The sequence below is a fragment of the Bufo gargarizans genome, chromosome 4 (assembly GCF_014858855.1).
Source record: "Bufo gargarizans isolate SCDJY-AF-19 chromosome 4, ASM1485885v1, whole genome shotgun sequence".
Taxonomy (NCBI): domain Eukaryota; kingdom Metazoa; phylum Chordata; class Amphibia; order Anura; family Bufonidae; genus Bufo; species Bufo gargarizans.
Window position 1 is genome coordinate 533160332 of NC_058083.1, and position 21658 is coordinate 533181989.

Here is a 21658-nt window from a genome sequence, read left to right on the forward strand (position 1 = left end):
GGAGATGCTGTATGTGGTCCTGAGGGGAACATACTCTATAAACCCTCCCAATGTGTCTATTGCTGATAAAGGTGGTGTCATTGTGGCCATAATCAGCTGAAGTCACAACCACCTTTACCGGAAGTGATTTATCAGCGGCTACTGGAAATGTAGATATGATCCACAGAGCTGAAGATGAAGAAAATCCTGCAATTGGCAATTTTTTTTAGCAGATAATTTTTATTAACATGTGTCATAATATAAGACAACATCCCTCCCCACCCCCCCCAACCCTCCTGTGCAAAAGAAGCATACTAAAGCTAATTCAAGAACACTTCTTCCATGTAATGAAAGGTGAGAAAATGCTGTATAGAAAGTGTAAAAAGCTTTCACCACCAGGCGTCATATAAACAAATTGCGCTTTCCTCACAGCCATCCCAGTGGGAGCCAAAATGTAATTAGCCATTGCAGAGTACAGATAATTTGGCAAGGTGTTCACCAGCCAGTCCTGAATAATAAATCCAGGCAGGCCATTGAGAGGAAAACTTTTTCATGGATCCTCTTTTGTGGTATATCCCGTTCTCTAAGCGTATCAGGCGATTAACCTTACGTTTTATCTCCAGGAGAGAAGGTGCAGTAGGTACTAGCCAGGGTGAGGCAGTTTTCTAGTTTGATATAGGACTTTAGCAAGAATATTTATTTTTTAATAGACGGTAAAATAGAGATGTCTCAGTCTGAAAAAACCTTTACTGATGTAGTAGGGATAATTTTTCACCTCCGATCTGTCATATCTTTGAAGTTTTCAGAACTTCACGTAATTTCATGTCCTGAGTTACAAGCCACTACAATGGAACGGACAAATTCTAGGATCCAGTGTGCCTATTAATGTGTTTTATTTTGTGGATTGTTCACGTAATTCTTATAAAGATTCAAATTTTCCAATTCTGACTTCAAATTGCATAAATGGATTGTGAAATTTCTCATACCCAATTCAAAGAACAGAAATATATGAAAGAAAGCATTTTGGTGTCCATGATGAAGGATCCTTCTTTTTTTGGTTGGAGAGGCTCACGATGTTCAGTTGAGTTTTCCTCTGCAATGATTATCCCATTGTCTTCCTATGGGATAATAATCTTGTAATCTATTCAGAGGAATTTTTCTATATTGTTCATTATAGTTCCAGATTTTAATTCTTTCTCCTAAAATTACCTAATTGGTTTGTGAAATTCCTTATATTCAATGCACTGAACAGATTATATGAAAGAAACTATTAGGGCTTCCATGATGAAGGTTCCTTTCTTTTAGTTGGAGAAACGTACATTGTGGAATTGAGTTTTCCTCTTCAGTGATTGTTCTGTTCTTATGGGATAATGATTTTATAACAGCGATCATTCCATATTGTTTATTATATTTCCAGTTTTTAGATATAATTTATATCTTGTGATCAGGTTTCTTATTGAATATATACAAATAAATGTCCTTATAACTGTGATAAATTTATAGTAATTGTGGTGAGAGGCCGGTTATAACAGAAAACTGACTAGCTAGATATATCCATAGGAGGAAAGGGTCCTTACAGGTGCTAAGGACTTGCCATTTGTCTTTATAGGATACTTGTACAACAAAAGGAGAAGCCCCAAAATCAAAGCAACCCTCCTCTTCAAGAGAAAATTCACATTGACTGGGATAGAACAGAACACTTAAATGGTGCCCTGCTTTGCATATTTTCAGTTGAAGATTTGCTCATTCACAGAAACTTCTTCTGCCATTGAAGATGGCCGCACTCCTTCTCATACTGTCTGTTGCACACTCTGCATTAGTACCTATTGTCCAGCCCTGCTCTTGGCTTGGTCAACACTGTTCACGTAGCACTACTGGCCAATCCAAGGGTAACAGGAAGTGTCTTGGGCTACCAAATGTGTGGTATGCATCATGCAGCCTGAGAAGCAGGGTGGGAATTGATGGATCTGCAGCTAAAGAGTTGAAAAGGAGGGCACCATGTAAGTGTTCTGGACATTTCCCAGTTAATGTGAATTTGTTTTTTGAACCTGAGAAATGTGTTTTGCAATTTAGCATGTATAAGAGTAGGTCTAGGTAATGTCCAGAAAGACATAGGCCCCATGAAATTGCAGTAGGTCGTCACACAAGCTTTAGCTAATCCTAGCAGTGGACCCTCTCAGTCACAATCTAATTGGCACTGGTAAAGGTAAGTAAAAACCTGGTGTTAATTCATTAATAATGTTCCCCAAAGTGTGAAACGTTTGTTAAGCATATGGGTGTCATAGAGCATATATTAGGGCCATACAGTGAGCATATACTCAGGTGGTGTGTACATGTTCATGCCAAATTTTCTTCAATTCATGATATTTATCCTATACATTTTGGGGGAGCCTATGTTGTCTGTTGACATTTGGAGTATTGCACTATATGGTCTGGGTCAGGGATGCTCAACCTGCAGCCCGCCAGCTGTTGTAAAACTACAACTCCCATCATGCCCTGCTGTACGCTGATAGCTGTAGGCTGTGTGGGCATGCTGGGAGTTGTAGTTTTGCAACAGCTGGAGGGCTGCAGGTTGGGCATCCCTGGTCTGGATAGAAACACCTTTCACTATCTCTACAAGGGAGTAAATTCTGGGAACTTTGCAGACTAAGAACTCCTGAAAACGTTCTACAAGTAAATGTGATTCTCTTGTTAAATTGTACATTATCCTGTGTTATTACATTTCCGATTTACTTTGTTTCCTCATCCTAGCTTACTATTGTTTTAGTAAACCTTATATGATTAATACAAAATCATATGCTTTGGGAAAATAAGAAAATGTTGTTTAATTTAATTTTCTAGGTGAAGACACGGTTGAGCAACTTCCATGGATACTTCAATTATCTTCCAACCATGAAGCAGAAGATAACACTACCACACAAGCTAATTCAATAACTCCTAATGTACCTTCAGTATTTCAAAGTGAAGCTCTATCCACCGACACCACTGGTCACAAGAAAAGTTTGTGTAATCAATCACTGATTGGAAAAACAAGAACTAAACAGAAATGTGGGAAACATTTAAAAAAAAAATCTAATCTTTCTTTGCATAAGAGAAATAATCACAAATTATTTTCATGTTCAGAATGCGGAAAATCTTTTACCCAAAAATTCATTCTAGTTGGACATCAGAGGACTCACACAGGAGAGAAGCCGCATTCATGTTCAGAATGTGGGAAATGTTTTAGTCGGAAATCACATCTTGTGAGCCATTTAAAAATCCACTTAGGGCAAAAGCCATTTTCATGTTCAGAATGTGGGAAATGTTTTAGTCAGAAATCATGTCTTGTGGGCCATCTAAGAATCCACTTAGGGCAAAAGCCATTTTCATGTTCAGAATGTGGGAAATGTTTTACCGGTCAATCAAATTTTATTAGGCATCAGAGAACTCACACAGGGGAGAAGCCATTTTCATGTCTTGAATGTGGGAAGTGTTTTAGTCAGAAATCGAATCTTGTTACACATCAGAGAACTCACACGGGGGAGAAGCCATTTAAGTGTCCTGAATGTGGTAAGTATTTTGTTGTGAAATCATTGCTTATAGAACATCAAAGAATTCACACAGGAGAGAAGCCATTTTTATGTTCAGAATGTGGGAAGAGTTTTAGTCAGAAATCAACTCTTGTGGGCCACCTAAGAATCCACTTAGGGGAAAAGCCATTTTCATGTTCAGAATGTGGGAAATGTTTTACCAGTCAATCAAATTTTTTTCGGCATCAAAGAACTCACACTGGGGAAAAGTTATTTTCATGTCTTGAATGTGGGAAGTGTTTTAGTCAGAAATCGCATCTTGTTACACATCAGAGAACTCACACAGGGGAGAAGCCATTTATGTGTCCTGAATGTGGTAAGTATTTTGTTGTGAAATCATTGCTTCTAGAACATCAAAGAATTCACACAGGTGAGAAGCCATTTTCATGTTCCGAATGTGTGAAGAGTTTTAGTCTGAAATCAAATCTTGTTAAACATCAGAAAACTCACACGGGGGTGAAGCCATTTATGTGTACTGAATGTGATAAATATTTTGGTATGAAAACATTGCTTATACAACATCTTAGAAGTCACACAGGGGAGAAGCCATTTTCATGTTTAGAATGTGGAAAATGTTTTACCGGTCAATCAAATTTTATTCGGCATCAGAGAACTCACACAGGGGAGAAGCCATTTAAGTGTCTTGAATGTGGGAAGTGTTTCAGTGTGAAATCAAATTTTGTTACACATCAGCGAGTTCACAGCGGGAAGAAGCCATTTTCATGTTCAGAATGTGGGAAGTGTTTTAGTCGGAAACAGAGTCTTGTTAAACATGAGAGAACTCACTCGGAGGAGAAGCCATTTTAATGTTTATATTGTAGGGAATGTGAAGCTTAATTGTAGGACCTGCAGCCTTCTGATTTATAACTTAATGTGGTTTTACGAGACGCTAATACCAATGACAAAGGCTATCCTTAGCAGAAACGTTGCTGCAATTTTTATGCTTTGTTGTGAGGTGTTCATCTGAATAAAGAAGAAACTTGGTGATATGCTGCTGTGGCTCCCTACTTTCTTCATATGTCTCTGGATCGCGTTGGATCTGTGATCCCCTGCCCAGCTACTGCATGACCACCATCTCTGCTCTCTACAAGCCGCTCATGGTGCTGCTCCTGAACTAATCTATTTTCCTATTATTAGGATAGGTCATCAGTACCTGAACAATGGAGATCCAACAGCTGGAACGCCCACTGATGAACTGTTGAAGTGCTGATGCCTTCTTTCAGCTTTTTTTCTAGGCCAATGACAACACATTAATCAGTCATGTGGCCTAGGCGCAGCTCATCCCCATAGAAGTGAATAGGGCTGAGCTTTAATTCCAAGCACAGCCGCTATACTATGTATGGCACTGTGCTTGGTGAGCTGAGAGAAGTCCGTAGTGCTCACAGAAGCTTCGGTGCCTTTTCAAATAGCTGATTGGTAGAGGATCTGGGTGTTGGACCCCCACGATCAGATACTGATGACCTATTCTGAGGATAGGTTATCTGTATTAAAGTCTTTGAAAACCCCTTGAGGATCAATGTCATGTACTGTAAAGACAGATTTACCAAAAACTAAGCACTAAGCTTTTGTGAAATTGTGATCACATTGGCACTACTGCTGTGCCCGCGAGAGTAGGACCACAGGTGTAATACATGGCCACTATCCTGGCTGCACAACATAGATCACTGATCACTATTTAACTCCCTGCCTGCTGTTATCAAAGCTGATGGGGGGGGGGAGCAAAGGTCATCCCATTTGATATCATTAAGACATGATGGAAATTCTGATACAAATTTGCCATCTTGCTGGTCAGGAGGAGTACGGAACATGTTGTTTTATTTTTTGGTCATTTTCGTATCTGTATGATTACATAATACAAAATATACAAAGGAGAATATATAGGGACTGTGGCGGAACCCGCCTCGCCACTGGGCATTGGAGAGGACTGGCTACCCGCCTCCTACCTGCTGACTATGGCCCCTGGTAAATTTGTACGTTTGAATGCAATTTGGGCATGTGGTGTTTTGTGTTGCTGCTGCTGGCCCTTTGGGGACCATCCGTGGACATGTGACGTTTGGGAACAATGGCCTTTGAGACTGTGTAGCAGATTGCATTCAGGCTGTCTTGAATATTGTGTATGTTGTTATGGGTTCGGTTGGATTGTATTGCGATGTATTGTGGGCTGTGTGTATCTTGCTCTTGCTGTGATGTTAAAGGCATTGCTGTTCTGTGCCTCTTCTCCTGCCCCTTTTCCTGTCCCTCCTCCATCTCCCATCAGCCCTTGCTATTGTCGGGCCCCACCCTTCCTTGTACCATAGCCCTCCATGTGCCCTATTGTATGCAAATTAGGCTGTTGGGGGGGGGGGTTAAAGTAGGTGTGCTATGTCTAAATAAAGTGAGTTCCTGTTTTAACCCTCAAGGTGAAGTGTCGTCTCATTCTTGGGGGAGGATTTATGGTATGCTGTCCCAGTTTGACTGCTAGGAGTGTAAAACTATTCGTATGGTTTCCTATTCAACTGTCTACAGCATTCATATGCTTGAAGAGGATTTATATGCTGCTTCGGTTCGGTGATTGTGGTGTCTGCCAGAGTGCTTGGAGACCTCAGGAAAACGCTAGGAGCATCCAGCAACGGAGGTACTCAGTCGGGGTGCCAGGTGATCCGTTACATTGGTGGCAAGCAGTGGGATGGCGTCCTGGTGTGAGAGGAACAACACCCTGGAGACACAGGAATTATTATGGAGCGGCATAGAACCAGCGAGTCCCTGGACAACGCTCGAGGTAGGAAATGAATTTATCCGGAGGTTACAGAACCTCTTGGCACCACTGGTCAAGCCAATAGGAGAGGCAACCAGGTTGGACTGCAGAGAGAACGCCCAACAAGAGATGTGGGAAGAAACCCTAGAAGGTGTCCAGCGTTGGCGAGGTGAGCGTCTTCCCAGCAAGGAGCAGCGGTTACAGGCCAGAGTGGCCCTACGGATACCTATGCTGGGAGAACAGGCCCAGGAGGAGTTGGTGATGCAACTTAATTCACTGGCATGGAGGGAACTGGGTCTCGATGATGCATACCAAGCGCTACGTTGGTACGCGGTTCAGCGGGTTCCCGGAATGGCCAAATTTGACAAACCCGAGGGCAAGGATTATAATGGCCCTGGCTTATTATGGGGGACCGTTGCAGAACCGGAATTTGGGAGTGCAGCAGAGTCACGGCTTTGGGACATATTTGACTACAGAGAGGCCGTGCTGGATCTCCCTATGGCCGAAGACCTAAGGCCAGACCTGATTGAACTAGCTGTCCAGGGATGGGAACTGGAGCAGGATTACCAGCACCTGTTCAGCTCCAGTCAGTCACCCTATACCCTGCAAGTACCACCAGAGCAGTGGGAGATCGAATGGTATTATGCGGACTTATATAATCAAGTGACACCGCCTGTCTCTAACCTGATGGGGCTTATGGACTGTACACCATTAGGAGCGGTGTGTTTCGTTCCCCCTCCCCAACAGCTAAGCCCGTCATCAGGAGACTTGCATTCGGTACCTCCTACCCCCCAACCAGCTCCAGAAATAAGGGACCTTATCGACTGGTCCTGGGAAGACCCACAGATGGCAGGTGGAGATGGGACTGCGGTCTCTCTACCGGCCCTACAGGGATTCTGGGCAGTTGGCCCAGATCCCCAGCAGCAGAATATTCCACCGGGAGGGGAGAGTCTCGTTCCCCCTCCCCAGAGGCAGCCGAGCCCACCAAGGGGAGACAGTAAGCCCCACAACAGTGCAGATGGGACCGTAGTCTCTGCACCTACCCCACTGGGGATAGGGACAGTCTGTCCTGGTCCCCAACAGCAAGACAAAGTTTTGGAAGGGGAGACAGTCGCTTTTCCCCTACAACAAGAGAGGGTGTCGCAGGGAGAGGAGCCTGTTACCTCCTCTCCCCACTGTCAGTCTACGATTCAGGGAGAGGAGCCTGTTACCCCCTCTCCCCAGCAGCAGCCTAGCACACCAAGGGGAGACAGTAAGCCCCACAACAGTGCAGATGGGACCGTAGTCTCTGTACCTGCACCACTGGAGATATGGACAGTCTGTCCTGGTCCACAACAACAGGACAATGTATTGGAAGGAGAGGCAGTTTGTTTTCCCCTACAACAAGGGAGGGTGTCACAGAGAGAGGAGCCTGTTACCCCTTCCCCCCAGCAACAGCTTTGTTCCACCAGGGGAGAGGGCACCCTGGTTACCTTCCCCCCCAAGCCATGGATCTACAACTGGGCACAAGTGGCAGGGGGCCATAGGGACAACTACACCCTTTGAGAAAAGCCGGCTGACTATCAGAGCCCCAGACCGACTGGAGGTCTGGAGTCTGGATAGTCTCAATGGGAAAGGGGAGAAATGTGGCGGAACCCGCCTTGCCACTGGGCATTGGAGAGGACTGGCTACCCGCCTCCTACCTACTGACTATGGCCCCTGGTAAATTTTTACGTTTGAATGCAATTTGGGCATGTGGTGTTTTGTGTTGCTGCTGCTGGCCCTTTGGGGACCATCCGTGGACATGTGACTTTTGGGAACAATGGCCTTTGAGACTGTGTAGCAGATTGCATTCGGGCTGTCTTGAATATTGTGTATGTTGTTATGGGTTCGGTTGGATGTATTGTGGGCTGTGTGTATCTTGCTCTTGCTGTGATGTTAAAGGCATTGCTGTTCTGTGCCTCTTCTCCTGCCCCTTTTCCTGTCCCTCCTCCATCTCCCATCAGCCCTTGCTATTGTCAGGCCCCACCCTTCCTTGTACCATAGCCCTCCATGTGCCCTATTGTATGCAAATTAGGCTGTTGGGGGGGGGGGGTTTAAAGTAGGTGTGCTATGTCTAAATAAAGTGAGTTCCTGTTTTAACCCTCAAGGTGAAGTGTCGTCTCATTCTTGGGGGAGGATTTATGGTATGCTGTCCCAGTTTGACTGCTAGGAGTGTAAAACTATTCGTATGGTTTCCTATTCAACTGTCTACAGCAGTCATATGCTTGAAGAGGATTTATATGCTGCTTCGGTTCGGTGATTGTGGTGTCTGCCAGAGTGCTTGGAGACCTCAGGAAAACGCTAGGAGCATCCAGCAACGGAGGTACTCAGTCGGGGTGCCAGGTGATCCGTTACAGGGACATACCCTATTGAAGAGCATATCATAGGGCCATGTAGTGAGCATATACAGTACAGAAGTCGTGTGTACATGTTTAATGTTCATAAAATTTTCCAATTTACACTGTTCCTATCCGGTCTATACCCAATCTATAGAGTAAAATAGACAGATCACTTCTCTAGCAATACCCATTACATGTTTATGAAGGTTTAGTGTATGTGTTCCTTATCACACAAAAAGAAAAGATAATGGCGGTAGTGCGTTCTAATAAAATAACTAAATCACTGCCTGATAGAACGTATTAAACAAAAATAACAAAAGTCTTTAATAAATATATAAATATAAAAAACGGGGCAAGCATGCCCTAAGAGATCTGGGCAGGCAAGAGAGGTGCTCTAAATGTGCAGAGGGGTAAAGCCATATACAGAAACATAGAATGTGTCGGCAGATAGGAACCATTTGGCCCATCTAGTCTGCCCAATATACTGAATACTATGGGTAGCCCCTGGCCCTATCTTATATGAAGGATGGCCTTATGCCTATCCCATGCATGCTTTAACTCCTCCACTGTATTTGCAGCTGCCACTTCTGCAGGAAGGCTATTCCATGCATCCACTACTCTCTCAGTAAAGTAATACTTCCTGATATCACTTTTAAACCTTTGCCTCTTGTTGAGGGAAGTGTCATATTCAAGTACATATATGTATATATGCCCTGACATATTGGTGTGTTCCCCTATAGCCCCTGCTTCCCTTGGTTTACCCCTAATCCCCCTATAACCCTTGGTAACCCTTACCTTCCCCTGCAGCTCATTTACCCTTACCCCCTAAACCCCTGGTAACCCTTACCTTCCCCTGTGTTCCCCTATAGCCCCTGCTTCCCTTGGTTTACCCCTAATCCCCCTATAACCCTTGGTAACCCTTACCTTCCCCTGCAGCTCATTTACTCTGAACCCCTGGCAACCCTTACCTTCCCCTGCCCTGAGCCTAATTCCCCTGTGTTCCCCCAGGATCCCTCATATCCCCTGCTACCCTGGTATTGCCTCTGTGCTTCTACCCCTGATACCCCTTCACGGCTGCCCTGCCCACCCCAGCAGCAGCAGTGTCCGTATTAACCCCTTGTTATTCCCCGTAGGGACAGTATATTGACAGGATTGGGAGGGCGGCTGGTAAAGTGTATGCATGTGTATTATTGTAATTATAGTTAGATTCTGGGGAGGAATTGGGACTGTGTTAGCGTAGTTAGAACCGTATTAGTGTGTTGTTATAGTGTGTGTACTTATATTGCTGTGTGCTGCTATAAATCTATATATCTATTCCCTTGATATAGATATATATAGTTCTAAGCAAATATATTATACTGTGACATATAGTGTGTTAATACCTTTTATTTAAGCACAGCGTGTAGTCTTTTGTAGTAGTAAGGTGCCGCAGCAATAGCCGCAGGTAAGTTCAGTGTAGAGTAAGGCAATCAGTAGTGATTTGTTGTTTATTTAGGCATAACTAGGCGGAGTCATCACTAGACGACCCACGCCTATTTATGAATATTAATTAATTTAAAACTATGTCCTCTTGTAGCAGTTTTTCTTCTTTTAAATATTCTCTCCTCTTTTACCTTGTTGATTCCCTTTATGTATTTAGAAGTTTCTATCATCTCCCCTCTGTCTCGTCTTTCTTCCAAGCTATACATGTTAAGGTCCTTTAAATCTTTCCTGGTAAGTTTTATCCTGCAATCCATGGACCAGTTTAGTAGCTCTTCTCTGAACTGTCTCCAAAGTATCAATATCCTTCTGGAGATATGGTCTCCAGTACTGAGCACAATACTCCAAATGAGGTCTCACTAGTGCTCTGTAGAGTGGCATGAGCACCTCCCTCTTTCTACTCGTAATGCCTCTCCCTATACACCCAAGCATTCTGCTAGCATCTCCTGCTGCTCTGTGGCATGGTCTGCCTACCTTTAAGTCTTCTGAAATAATGACCCCTAAATCCCTTTCCTCAGATACTGAGGTTAGGACTGTATCACTGATTTTATATTCTGCTCTTGGGTTTTTACGCCCCAGGTGCATTATCTTGCACTTATCAACATTAAATTTTAGTTGCCAGATTTTTGACTATTCCTCTAGTTTTCCTAAATCCTTTTCCATTTGGTGTATCCCTCCAGGAACATCAACCCTGTTACAAATCTTTGTGTCATCAGCAAAAAGACACACCTTACCATCGAGGCCTTCTGCACAATTTCGCTGATAAAGATATTAAACAATATGGGTCCCAGAACAGATCCCTGAGGTACCCCACTGGTAACAAGACTATGGTCTGAATATACTCCATTGACTACAACCCTCTGTTGCCTGTCCCTCAGCCACTGCCTAATCCATTCAACATTATGGGAGTCCAAGCACAAAGACTGCAATTTATTCATAAGCCTTCTATGTGGGACAGTATCAAAAGCCTTACTAAAGTCTAGATAAGCGATGTCTACTGCACCTCCTCCATCTATTATTTTAGTCACCCAATCAAAAAAAAATCAATAAGATTAGTTTGACATGATCTCACTGAAGTAAACCCATGCTGTTTCTTATCTTTCAATCCATGGGATTTTAGATGTTCCACAATCCTCTGGCCTATAGTTGCCCGATTCCTCCCTACTACCTTTCTTGTGAATGGGCACAACATTTGCTAATTTCCAATCTTCTGGGATGACTTCTTGCACTTACCAGTGATTGGTTAAATAAATCTGCTAATGGTTTTTCTAGTTCACCGCTGAGCTCTTTTAATAGCTTTGGGTGTATCCCATCAGGCCCCTGTGACTTATTTGTATTCATTTTAGACAGCTGACTTAGAACCTCTTCCTCTGTAAAGACACATGCATCAAAAGATTCATTAGTCTTCCTTCCTAACTGAGGTCCTTTTCCTTCATTTTCCTTTGTAAAAACTGAACAGAAGTATTCATTTAGGCAGTCAGCTAGTTCTTTATCTTCTTCCATATACCTTCCTTCTTTTGTTTTTAATTTGGTAATTCCTTTTTTCATTTATGTATCTGAAGAATGTCTTATCGCCTTTTTTCCCTGACTGAGCTAATTTTTCTCCTGCCTGTGCTTTAGAAGCTCTTATAACTTGTTTGGCCTCTCTCTGCCTAAGAAGAGAGCAATGAATATAGTGATGTTTAATAGATAGTGGCGCTCCCAGAATCAATTAGAAAACACCAATTCCCCTAGGGGAGCAAAAAGCAGCTAAAATATAACTTTTACTAAAAATTATTAAAACCTAGCGCCACATACAAAGGATAGTAAATATGGCTTTAGAAATAAGGAACAGTCTTACCATTCCGACGTAACCCCGATAGGGACAGGCCAAGCATGGTAAAGGAGATGCACCACGTCTAGGCTGGTAGCTTGGTGTTATCGTTGATAGTTTCAAAATGTAGACTGCGCAGGGAACAAGTATCCCTAGTTATCCCTGAATGGGGATGGGGACATTGCTAATCCGGCCCTACCTGTCTATACAGAGTTCATGCCCCGCAAGGGGCGGCCCTTGTCCAGATACCTAACCCTAGAATAGGGAGGTATCCCTATTGTGCCCTATAGGATAGTTCCCGACGTGTCAAGTTTCAAGTAGTCTATCATCAGGGGAAGTAATCCAAATAGGTAAAGAAAACAGTCCTTAGACCAGTGGATCCATAGGATGCGAAAATGGGACATCAATGGTCCCTTACAAGTGGTAAACCCCACATATTGCTGGGGGGACACCAATGGAACAGCTGAATTAGTTCCTAATGAGGATGTCTGATGTGCTGACCAGTGGAAAGGAAATCACCTTCTCGGCACGTTTCCACCTGGGTGAGACCCCACGCTTCATCAGGAGCAGAGCTACAGAAGGACGCAAATATAGATTTGTCCGCCACTGATAATGTGCAGGACGCCCTAGCCCCGGCGCTGTCATGGCCATACATTGAAGGCTGAACTCTGGGTAATTATAGTTTTATCCCCACCCCCTGGGGAGGAGCGCCACACCTCACAGCGACTGAGGAGTAAGGGAGTGTGATGAACACGCCCCCCAGACGCCGGAGTGACAGGTACTGCATAGAATCCAGGAGAGAGGCATCGCTACAGCGGAAACGTATCAGGGCCCAGGTAAGTATAAAATGAGATATCAGCGCTATATTCTAAATTCTTCCTTTTAGTTTACAGGTTAGTGGGTCATACCATTTTCAGAGGGGAGTGGCCTAGACTAAAGTTTTACCGGACAGGTGGGAAACAAGGAAGGTGACCTTAGATCGGTCAATTTTAAACTGATGAGCTAGCAACTCAAAGGAAATAGCCCACTGGTTCAGAAACCCACGGCAGGACTTGGGGTCTCCTTCATATCATGGTGGCAAAGGTAGCTGCAAGCTGCAGCCACTAGAGGGGGAAGTAGGCTGGGACAGTGGTAGCAGTACTAGAATGGAAGCCAACAGAAAGTCCAAGCAAGCAGAGATGGTGTTCAGATATTACAAGGGTTGATCCTGGCAACCTGACTAGTCTGCTCCCTAGAAACTTCAGGCAGTCCCAATTTGGGTGGGCCTGTGAGTTGCATGGACTGAGAATCTCAACTATCTGTGTGTCCACTGTGTGAGATGTGTACGTTCTGCTTCACCCATGTGCGCTTTGTGTGTTCCCTGTATGAGATGTGTGTGCACCGTGTGTCCCCTGTGTGTGTGAGCTGTCTGTGCTCCGTATGTCCCCTGTGAGCTCCATGTGTCCCTTATGTGTAGGGATGCCACCGTTCTCAACAAGAAATACTGGCTTAACACAGGTGTTATTATTCCACCCTCCCCATAATGTAAATGGGCCACTGTATTGACTCCTCATGCTTTTGCCACCCTCTGGACTCTATGACGGGGCCACTATTGTCCCTGTTTGGCCTTGTTGACATCAGTATTTATTTGACCCTTCTGATCTGTCAGAAGGAATGAAAAATGAGCAACACGATGGAGCATCCGTAAGGCCTGTATCACATGGTCCCTATATTCCATTCACAAATCATCTCTGTTTAGGATCCACTCCTGGATTTTTTTTGGGCTTCAGCAATACTGATAGATAGTAATGAGCGGCAGGGGTCATATTCGAATTCGCGATATTTCGCGAATATTTTGTAGAATATTCGTAAATTCGAATATTCATTATATTCTACGATTTTTGTACTCGAAAAATTGGCAAGGTAATGATCGTGTTATATGCAAATTTTCGTAATGTGAATTTTATTGCAAATTTTTCAACTTACAACTATTAGACAAAGAAGATTATAGCACTATATTAGCTAAATTGCTCTATATTAGTTTTTTGGGGAATATTCGCTATATTATTATAACTTTGTTTTTTCGAATATTCGTAATATTCTAAAACAAGAATATATAGCGTATATTTGAAAAAAAAACTAATATAGAGAAATTTAGCTAATATAGTGCTATAATCATTTTTTTTATTAAATATTATTATTATAACTTTGTTTTTTCGAATATTCGTAATATTCTAAAACAAGAATATATAGCGAATATTCAAAAAAAATAATATAGAGAAATTTAGCTAATATAGTGCTATAATCATTTTTTTTATAGTTGTCATTTTTTTCCAATCTGAACTTCAGATGAGAAAAAAATTACAACTATTAGACAAAGAAGATTATACCACTATATTAGCTAAATTGCTCTATATTAATTTTGTATTTGAATATTCACTATATTGCTATAACTTTGTTTTTTGAATATTCGTATTATTCTAAAACAAGAATATATAGCGAATATTCAAAAAAAAAACTAATATAGAGCAATTTAGCTAATATAGTGCTATAATCATTTTTTTTATAGTTGTCATTTTTTTCCAATCTGAACTTCAGATGAGAAAAAAATTACAACTATTAGACAAAGAAGATTTTAGCACTATATTAGCTAAATTGCTCTATATTACTTTTTTTTCGAATATTCGCTATATTGCTATATATTCTTGTTTTAGAATATTACGAATATTCGAAAAAAAAGAAGTTATAGCAATATAGCGAATATTCGAAAAAAAAGTTATATAGAGCAATTTAGCTAATAAAGTGCTATAATCTTCTTTGTCTAATAGTTGTAAGTTGAAAATTTGGCAATAAAAATTTGCATTACAAAAATTAGCATTACGAAAATTCGCAAACAACACTACTCCTAAAGTAAAATATACTGCAGCCTTCTCATTGGCTCACAAGCTAGAAGCAGGGAGGGATCATGTGTACTGATTTAAAAAAAATTGAATATTCGAAATTACGAATATATATCACTATATTCGAAATATTCACGAATTTTCAAAGTACCTATATTCGCGATAAAAATTCGGTGCTGCCAACTTTTTTTTTCATATATGAGCTTCATTGGCCTAGGAGGAGAGGGAGCGAATTTTGCAGGGGATAGAGGGAGATGTCGCCTTCCTCAACACTCCATCAGTGAAAGAACTAAAGAAGAAATATGAGTTTCTCTCAAGAAAAGCTGTATCTCTATGTTTACATATGACCACCCTTGGGGAGTATCACAGAATGCAACGGATACCACGAGGTATGAGGTCTAATTTACGACCAAATCTTTTTTCGGATAATCCGATTTTTTTTTTTTTTTTTTAAAAAAAAAAAAATTGAGATATTATCCAATAGTTATTCCTTGGACTTTATTTTACTCAATATAGAGTTTTTGCAACTTGAGTTATCTAATAATAATATGGACATTGCTGACGTTGAGCAGTCTTTGCTGACATTGATGTCTGAAAATGAATGCAAACATGTTCAAGGATAATGTCATTACTCAAATACAGAAATTTAGGATGGATTCTGTGGAGGTGAAACGCTCTAAATGGAACAGAGACACTGATGATTATAAAAAGTGAAATGTCTACATATGGCAGTTTGATAACAGCTATAATATGCAAAGGGGTGTGAGAAAACGCAAAAGGAACATACATCTGAACAGGCCTCTTTTTTGGGCAACAAGTTCGACAAGAAAACTGCAGACGACCCGGACGAGACGGGGTGGTCACCGACACCAAAGAGTTCGGAAAATTGAGGAACAACAAAACACGCATCGCGGTCAACAAAACACAGACATCAAGGAGGAGATGACGGTGATCAATTTGTCTTCAAGGGTCCTCACAACTGCGCAAGTGAGTGTCCTGGGCAAGGGTCTTTCTTTCTGTCCTAATAGTTTAGTAGATTGGTTTGATGTAGATGCTGATTTGAATGCCTTCTTCCGTAACATTAAACTTAAGGTTTGGTTTAGTGATAAATCAAGGGTTAATATTCCACAATCTAGTGAACTCTCCTTAAAAATGTTCAATTTGTCCATCAAGAGTGGGTTCACACCTGAGGTTAATGAACCTGCTGTTGATGCTTTTATAGCTGCTGTGAAAACCGATATTGCGGTCTTGAAGTCCACTCATAACAACAAGGGATTTCAACACCCCAATCTCACTAGGCTAGAGGTGGAAGCTTTGGATTCATTGAGACATGACCCCCTCCTTACAGTTAAGCCAGCTGATAAGGGGGGTGCGGTGGTAATCATGGATACTTCCAAATATATTGCTGAGATCATGAGACAACTAGGTGATACCAAAGTCTATCAGATTATTGGTTCTGATCCCAAGTTTACTATAGCCAATATCATCAAAGACTGTCTGAACGATGCTGTGGGGGCGGAGGTTATCGATGAGGGTATATGTGAATATCTTACAGTGGTCCATCCTGTCACACCTGTGATATATGTACTGCCTAGGGTGCACAAGTCCCTCATTGATCCCCCTGGCCATCCTATAGGTTCAGAGTTGGACTTTATCTTTAGTCACTTGGCTATATTCTTGGATAAGGTACTACATACTTTTTCTATAAGGGGTGAGTCATACATACAGGACACCACAGATTTTTTTTAATGCAAATTAGAGGCCTCATTTGATGTTACATCGTTATACACCTCGATAGATCATGACTTGGGTCTCGCAGCAGTAAAATGTATGTTAGACATGTCCACGCTTTCCGCAATGGCAAGTGATTTTATCCTTAGATCGCTTGACATTATTTTGAGATATAACTATTTCTTGATTGAGGACAGCTATTACAAGCAGGTACGAGGCGTGGCGATGGGGTCCCATGTGGCCCCAACATATGCCAATATCTTTAGGAGGGCATTTGAGGAGGATGTCGTCTATCTGTCCCACCACTTCAGACATGTTCTGAGGTGGTGGAGATATATCAACGACATCTTCCTCATATGGACTGGTGATCCCAAGCAATTGCTGGAGTTTCACACGGCACTAAACAGTGTTAATATGGATTTGCAATTTACATTGGTACACTCAGAATCAGAGATACAATTTTTAGATACCACTGTGAGTGAGGTATCAGGAAGGAAGACTACATACAAGTTTATATACCAAACCTACGGACAAAAATACAATCTTACGTTTTGATAGCAATCATCCCAGGAACACGATCAAACCTCTTCCTTTCTCACAGTTTCTGAGGGCAAACCGTATAGTTTCCAATGATAACATACTTGACACCACACTAGATACCATGACCGAAAGATTTAGGAAGAGGGGATACCCACATAATTTATTAAAAACACAGAGAGAGAAGGTATCTAGCATTGATAGAAAGGACACACTGATCAGTAAACAATCCAAGGAGACTTGCAATAGAATTCCATTCATTTCAGCTTACACTGAAAGCAGTGCAGGGATCAATCAAATAATCAGACGACACTGGGGCATCCTGAAAGGTTGTCTAGGCAGGCTCACAGAATTTAAATCACTTTGTTAGCATATCGTAGGACGAGGAATTTGCGTGATCAATTGACAAAAGCGGATGTTGGTGCCAAAAATAGGATGAGACAAAGCACACTGACACAGCCGGGCAGAGGCAGTTTTCCCTGCCTATGCTGTGTCAGTTGTCGTTACATTTGTAGAGGTTTTGAGTCCAGACACCCCCAATACAGAAGAGGTATATCCCATTCGATGCCATCTTACATGTAACTCAAATTATGTTCTATATGTATTGGCATGTCCTTGAAAACTACTCTATGTGGAGGAGACTTCTACAGATCTCAAAACTCGATTGAGTAACCATCGGTTGTCTCTACGGAAGAAACGACGTGACTTACCTGTACCAAAGCATTTCACTGATTGTAACCACGTAGAGAAAGATTTAAAGTGTTGGATTATTGACCATGTTCCCCTTCCTAGCAGAGGGGGCAATAGAACAACACTTAAAAAAAAATAAAAAAAGGGAGATGCACTGGATTTACACACTCAACAGTCTCAAACCTATGGGTCTTGATGTTGAGTATAATCCAGGAGTGTTTGTGTGAGGGTTGGCTTGCCATCACCCCCTGCTTTATTTCGCTTCACTAACCTCTTGTATATATGGTGATATGCAGAATAACACAACCTATATTGTTTTATTGAATGAGTTGAACAAATAAGTATTTTTTGTTCTAATTCTTTTTTTTACATTCATAGATGCTGTGATGGACCGGAGTGGGGAGGTGGTAGTCGTCATGTATGGATTCATTCTAGTTGGATTGCGACCTTCATGTATACAGTTTATTATGATTTACATTGTACTGCAAGTGTGCCAATAGTATAATAATGGATGTTGCTAGTGGTTTGTAACATGAGGAGAACCCTCAAAGATTTGGTGACGGGGCTGATTATGGGACCAAACGGTATGGGCGCTCGATACTGAGGTGTTGTGCGTCTATGCAGATATGGTCCAATAGGGGAGAGGGTTAATGTCTCTGATAGGATGTCGCCTCTCTCCTGCTCCTTTTTACACCATAAGATGTACATATATCCCTGTCTCAGAATGAGTTTAGTGACAGGTACCTTTACGAAGATGGCGCTGTGTGGATCAGTATGCATACACGCATGTGCTGGTTTATAGTCACTTGGATACCACTACCAACATGGCGCTTGCTGGCTCATGGCTCATGTGCGCAGGCTCAGGGAGGAGCCAGCGTGATCGTTTCCTGTTTGCACTCTTGCGATGTTTGACGCAGGCGCAGTACTGGTTACAGCACGCCGAGATTTCGGTGTTATGCATGCATGGGGTCACCTCCACACCTGAATGGTATGTACAGTCGTTAGTCCACCCCCACGCTCCGATGTGTCACACCATGGTTTGGATTTACATCACTTGTTATTAATTGAGCACTTATTAGGATACACATTAAATAAACATCATGATGCACTGTATTTTTAATATGGATATGTTTTTATGTATCAAAGTATTTGTATGATGGAATCATGTGATCACTGTTGGAATATACAGTACAGACCAAAAGTTTGGACACACCTCATTTAAAGAGTTTTCTTTATTTTCATGACTATGAAAATTGTAGATTCACACTGAAGGCATCAAAACTATGAATTAACACATGTGGAATTATATACATAACAAAAAAGTGTGAAACAACAGAAAATATGTCACATTCTAGGTTCTTCAAAGTAGCCATCTTTTGCTTTGATTACTGCTTTGCACACTCTTGGCATTCTCTTGATGAGCTTCAAGAGGTAGTCACCTGAAATGGTCTTCCAACAGTCTTGAAGGAGTTCCCAGAGATGCTTAGCACTTGTTGGCCCTTTTGCCTTCACTCTGCGGTCCAGCTCACCCCAAACCATCTCGATTGGGTTCAGGTCCGGTGACTGTGGAGGCCAGGTCATCTGGCGCAGCACCCCATCACTCTCCTTCATGGTCAAATAGCCCTTACACAGCCTGAAGGTGTGTTTGGGGTCATTGTCCTGTTGAAAAATAAATGATGGTCCAACTAAACGCAAACCGGATGGAATAGCATGCCGCTGCAAGATGCTGTGGTCGCCATGCTGGTTCAGTATGCCTTAAATTTTGAATAAATCCCCAACAGTGTCACCAGCAAAGCACCCCCACACCATCACACCTCCTCCTCCATGCTTCACGGTGGGAACCAGGCATGTAGAGTCCATCCGTTCACCTTTTCTGCGTCGCACAAAGACACAGTGGTTGGAACCAAAGATCTCAAATTTGGACTCGTCAGACCAAAGCACAGATTTCCACTGGTCTAATGTCCATTCCTTGTGTTCTTTAGCCCAAACAAGTCTCTTCTGCTTGTTGCCTGTCCTTAGCAGTGGTTTCCTAGCAGATATTCTACCATGAAGGCCTGATTCACACAGTCTCCTCTTAACAGTTGTTCTAGAGATGTGTCTGCTGCTAGAACTCTGTGTGGCATTGACCTGGTCTCTAATCTGAGCTGCTGTTAACCTGTGATTTCTGAGGCTGGTGACTCGGATGAACTTATCCTCCGCAGCAGAGGTGACTCTTGGTCTTCCTTTCCTGGGGCGGTCCGCATGTGAGCCAGTTTCTTTGTAGCGCGTGATGGTTTTTGTGACTGCACTTGGGGACACTTTCAAAGTTTTCCCAATTTTTCGGACTGACTGACCTTCATGTAATTTTATTATATTACTTGTTATTATCATCACTCATGCACTGGTGATACTCTTTGATTGATTTGCCTGTCACTAGACACATGTGTTATTTGCTTGAGGAAGGCTCTATGGATGAGCCGTAAAGTCGCTACTGCTATTTTGTTCCACATGGGTAAATAAATGTTCTTACATTTTATAGCCTTAGAGTGCTGTCCATCTTTCCATTTATATATTGGGCTATCAGCCTATGCCCTAGGACATAGCACCCGTCCAGTTTTCATTTAAAATTTTTCGGTGCTGCCAACTTTTTCTTTTATTTATATATATATATATATATATATATATATATATATATATATATATTAGAAAGGCGCAAGGGACAGTCGTTGGCGGAAGGTATGGGGCCTCGGTGGAGTAAGAGCCAGTTTTCATGTGTCAGCAGCAGTTGCTGTTTGACACCTTACTATTTAGTATAGCTGTAATAGCTGATCTGGAATGGCTCTTACTGGGAGTAGTCAAAGTGCTGGGTGGGTGACTCTTCCCCACGTTCCAGGCTGGGTCTTGAGTGGCCTATATAAAAAAAACAGCCAGCAGTGTCAGTTGGTGGTAATTACCTCTCTCTCTGACAATCGCTGGATTGGGATCTGAGCCGTGTGCTAGGCTGGAGGCCTGAGTTTGGAAGGTCTGCTCTGTCCTGAGCAATGCCGATCGGGTGTGAACTAACACCTAGGATAACAGGTGACTCTTTTGCTGTATGAACTGTCTAGGTGTGAACAAACACCAAAACTGCAAATGGACTGTCGTACTGTTTTGTTGCCATAAGGCCTCATGCACACGGCCGTGTTCCGCGGCCGAGAGCTGTATTACTGTACAGGAGCGGCTGCGTGAAGCGCACGGCGTCGTAGCAACCAATGACGCCGTGCGCTCATGCTGTCAGGAGGAATCCCGGCCGGGTTTCCACAGTCCGCTCTCGGCCGCGGAACACGGCCGTGTGCATGAGGCCTAAGTGTAAATAAAACACTGAAGTTTTTGAGTTATAAACTGGTCTTTGCCTCTATACTGCGTCCGCTTGTCCTGTCTACCAGAGCAAATCCCAACAATATATATATATTCTTTACGGTAAGAGAAGTGAGACTATGGACTCTCTGCCTGAGGAGGTGGTGATGGTGAGTGCAATAAAGGAATTCAGGAGGGGACTGGATGTATTTCTGGAGTGTAATAATATTACAGGCTATAGCTACTAGAGGGGGGTCGTTGATCCAGGGAGTTATCCTGATGCCTGATTGGAGTCGGGAAGGAATTTTTTATTCCCCTAAAGTGGGGAAAATTGGCTTCTACCTCACAGTTTTTTTTTGCCTTCCTCTGGATCAACTTGCAGGATAACAGGCCGAACTGGATGGAGAAATATATTTTTTCGGCCTTATGTACTATGTTACTATGCCCAAGTGGTGTGGTGCATATATATTTCTGTTTGGATCACACATTTAGGCCTCATGCACAGGACCGTGGTGTGTTTTGCGGTCCGCAAATCGCGGATCTGCAAAACACGGATGGTCTCCGTGCACATT

General features: G+C 42.5%; 3 protein-coding genes across 5 annotated transcripts in view; 2 read left to right on the top strand and 1 right to left on the bottom strand.

Annotated features, from left to right (window-relative positions):
- LOC122934747 (gastrula zinc finger protein XlCGF57.1-like) overlaps positions 1-4595 on the top strand; it is a 153085-nt gene extending 148490 nt beyond the window's left edge. For both annotated transcript variants that reach the window (XM_044290427.1, XM_044290426.1), the window contains one exon: positions 2821-4595. In XM_044290427.1, the coding sequence (XP_044146362.1) occupies positions 2821-4355 (1535 nt within the window). In that variant the 3' untranslated portion in view covers positions 4356-4595. The remainder of the gene's footprint in view (positions 1-2820) is intronic.
- LOC122934762 (gastrula zinc finger protein XlCGF57.1-like) overlaps positions 1-21658 on the bottom strand; it is a 956305-nt gene that overhangs the window by 192997 nt on the left and 741650 nt on the right. The window lies entirely within an intron of this gene.
- LOC122934783 (zinc finger protein OZF-like) overlaps positions 1-21658 on the top strand; it is a 493591-nt gene that overhangs the window by 169653 nt on the left and 302280 nt on the right. The gene's annotated exons all lie outside the window — the stretch shown is intronic.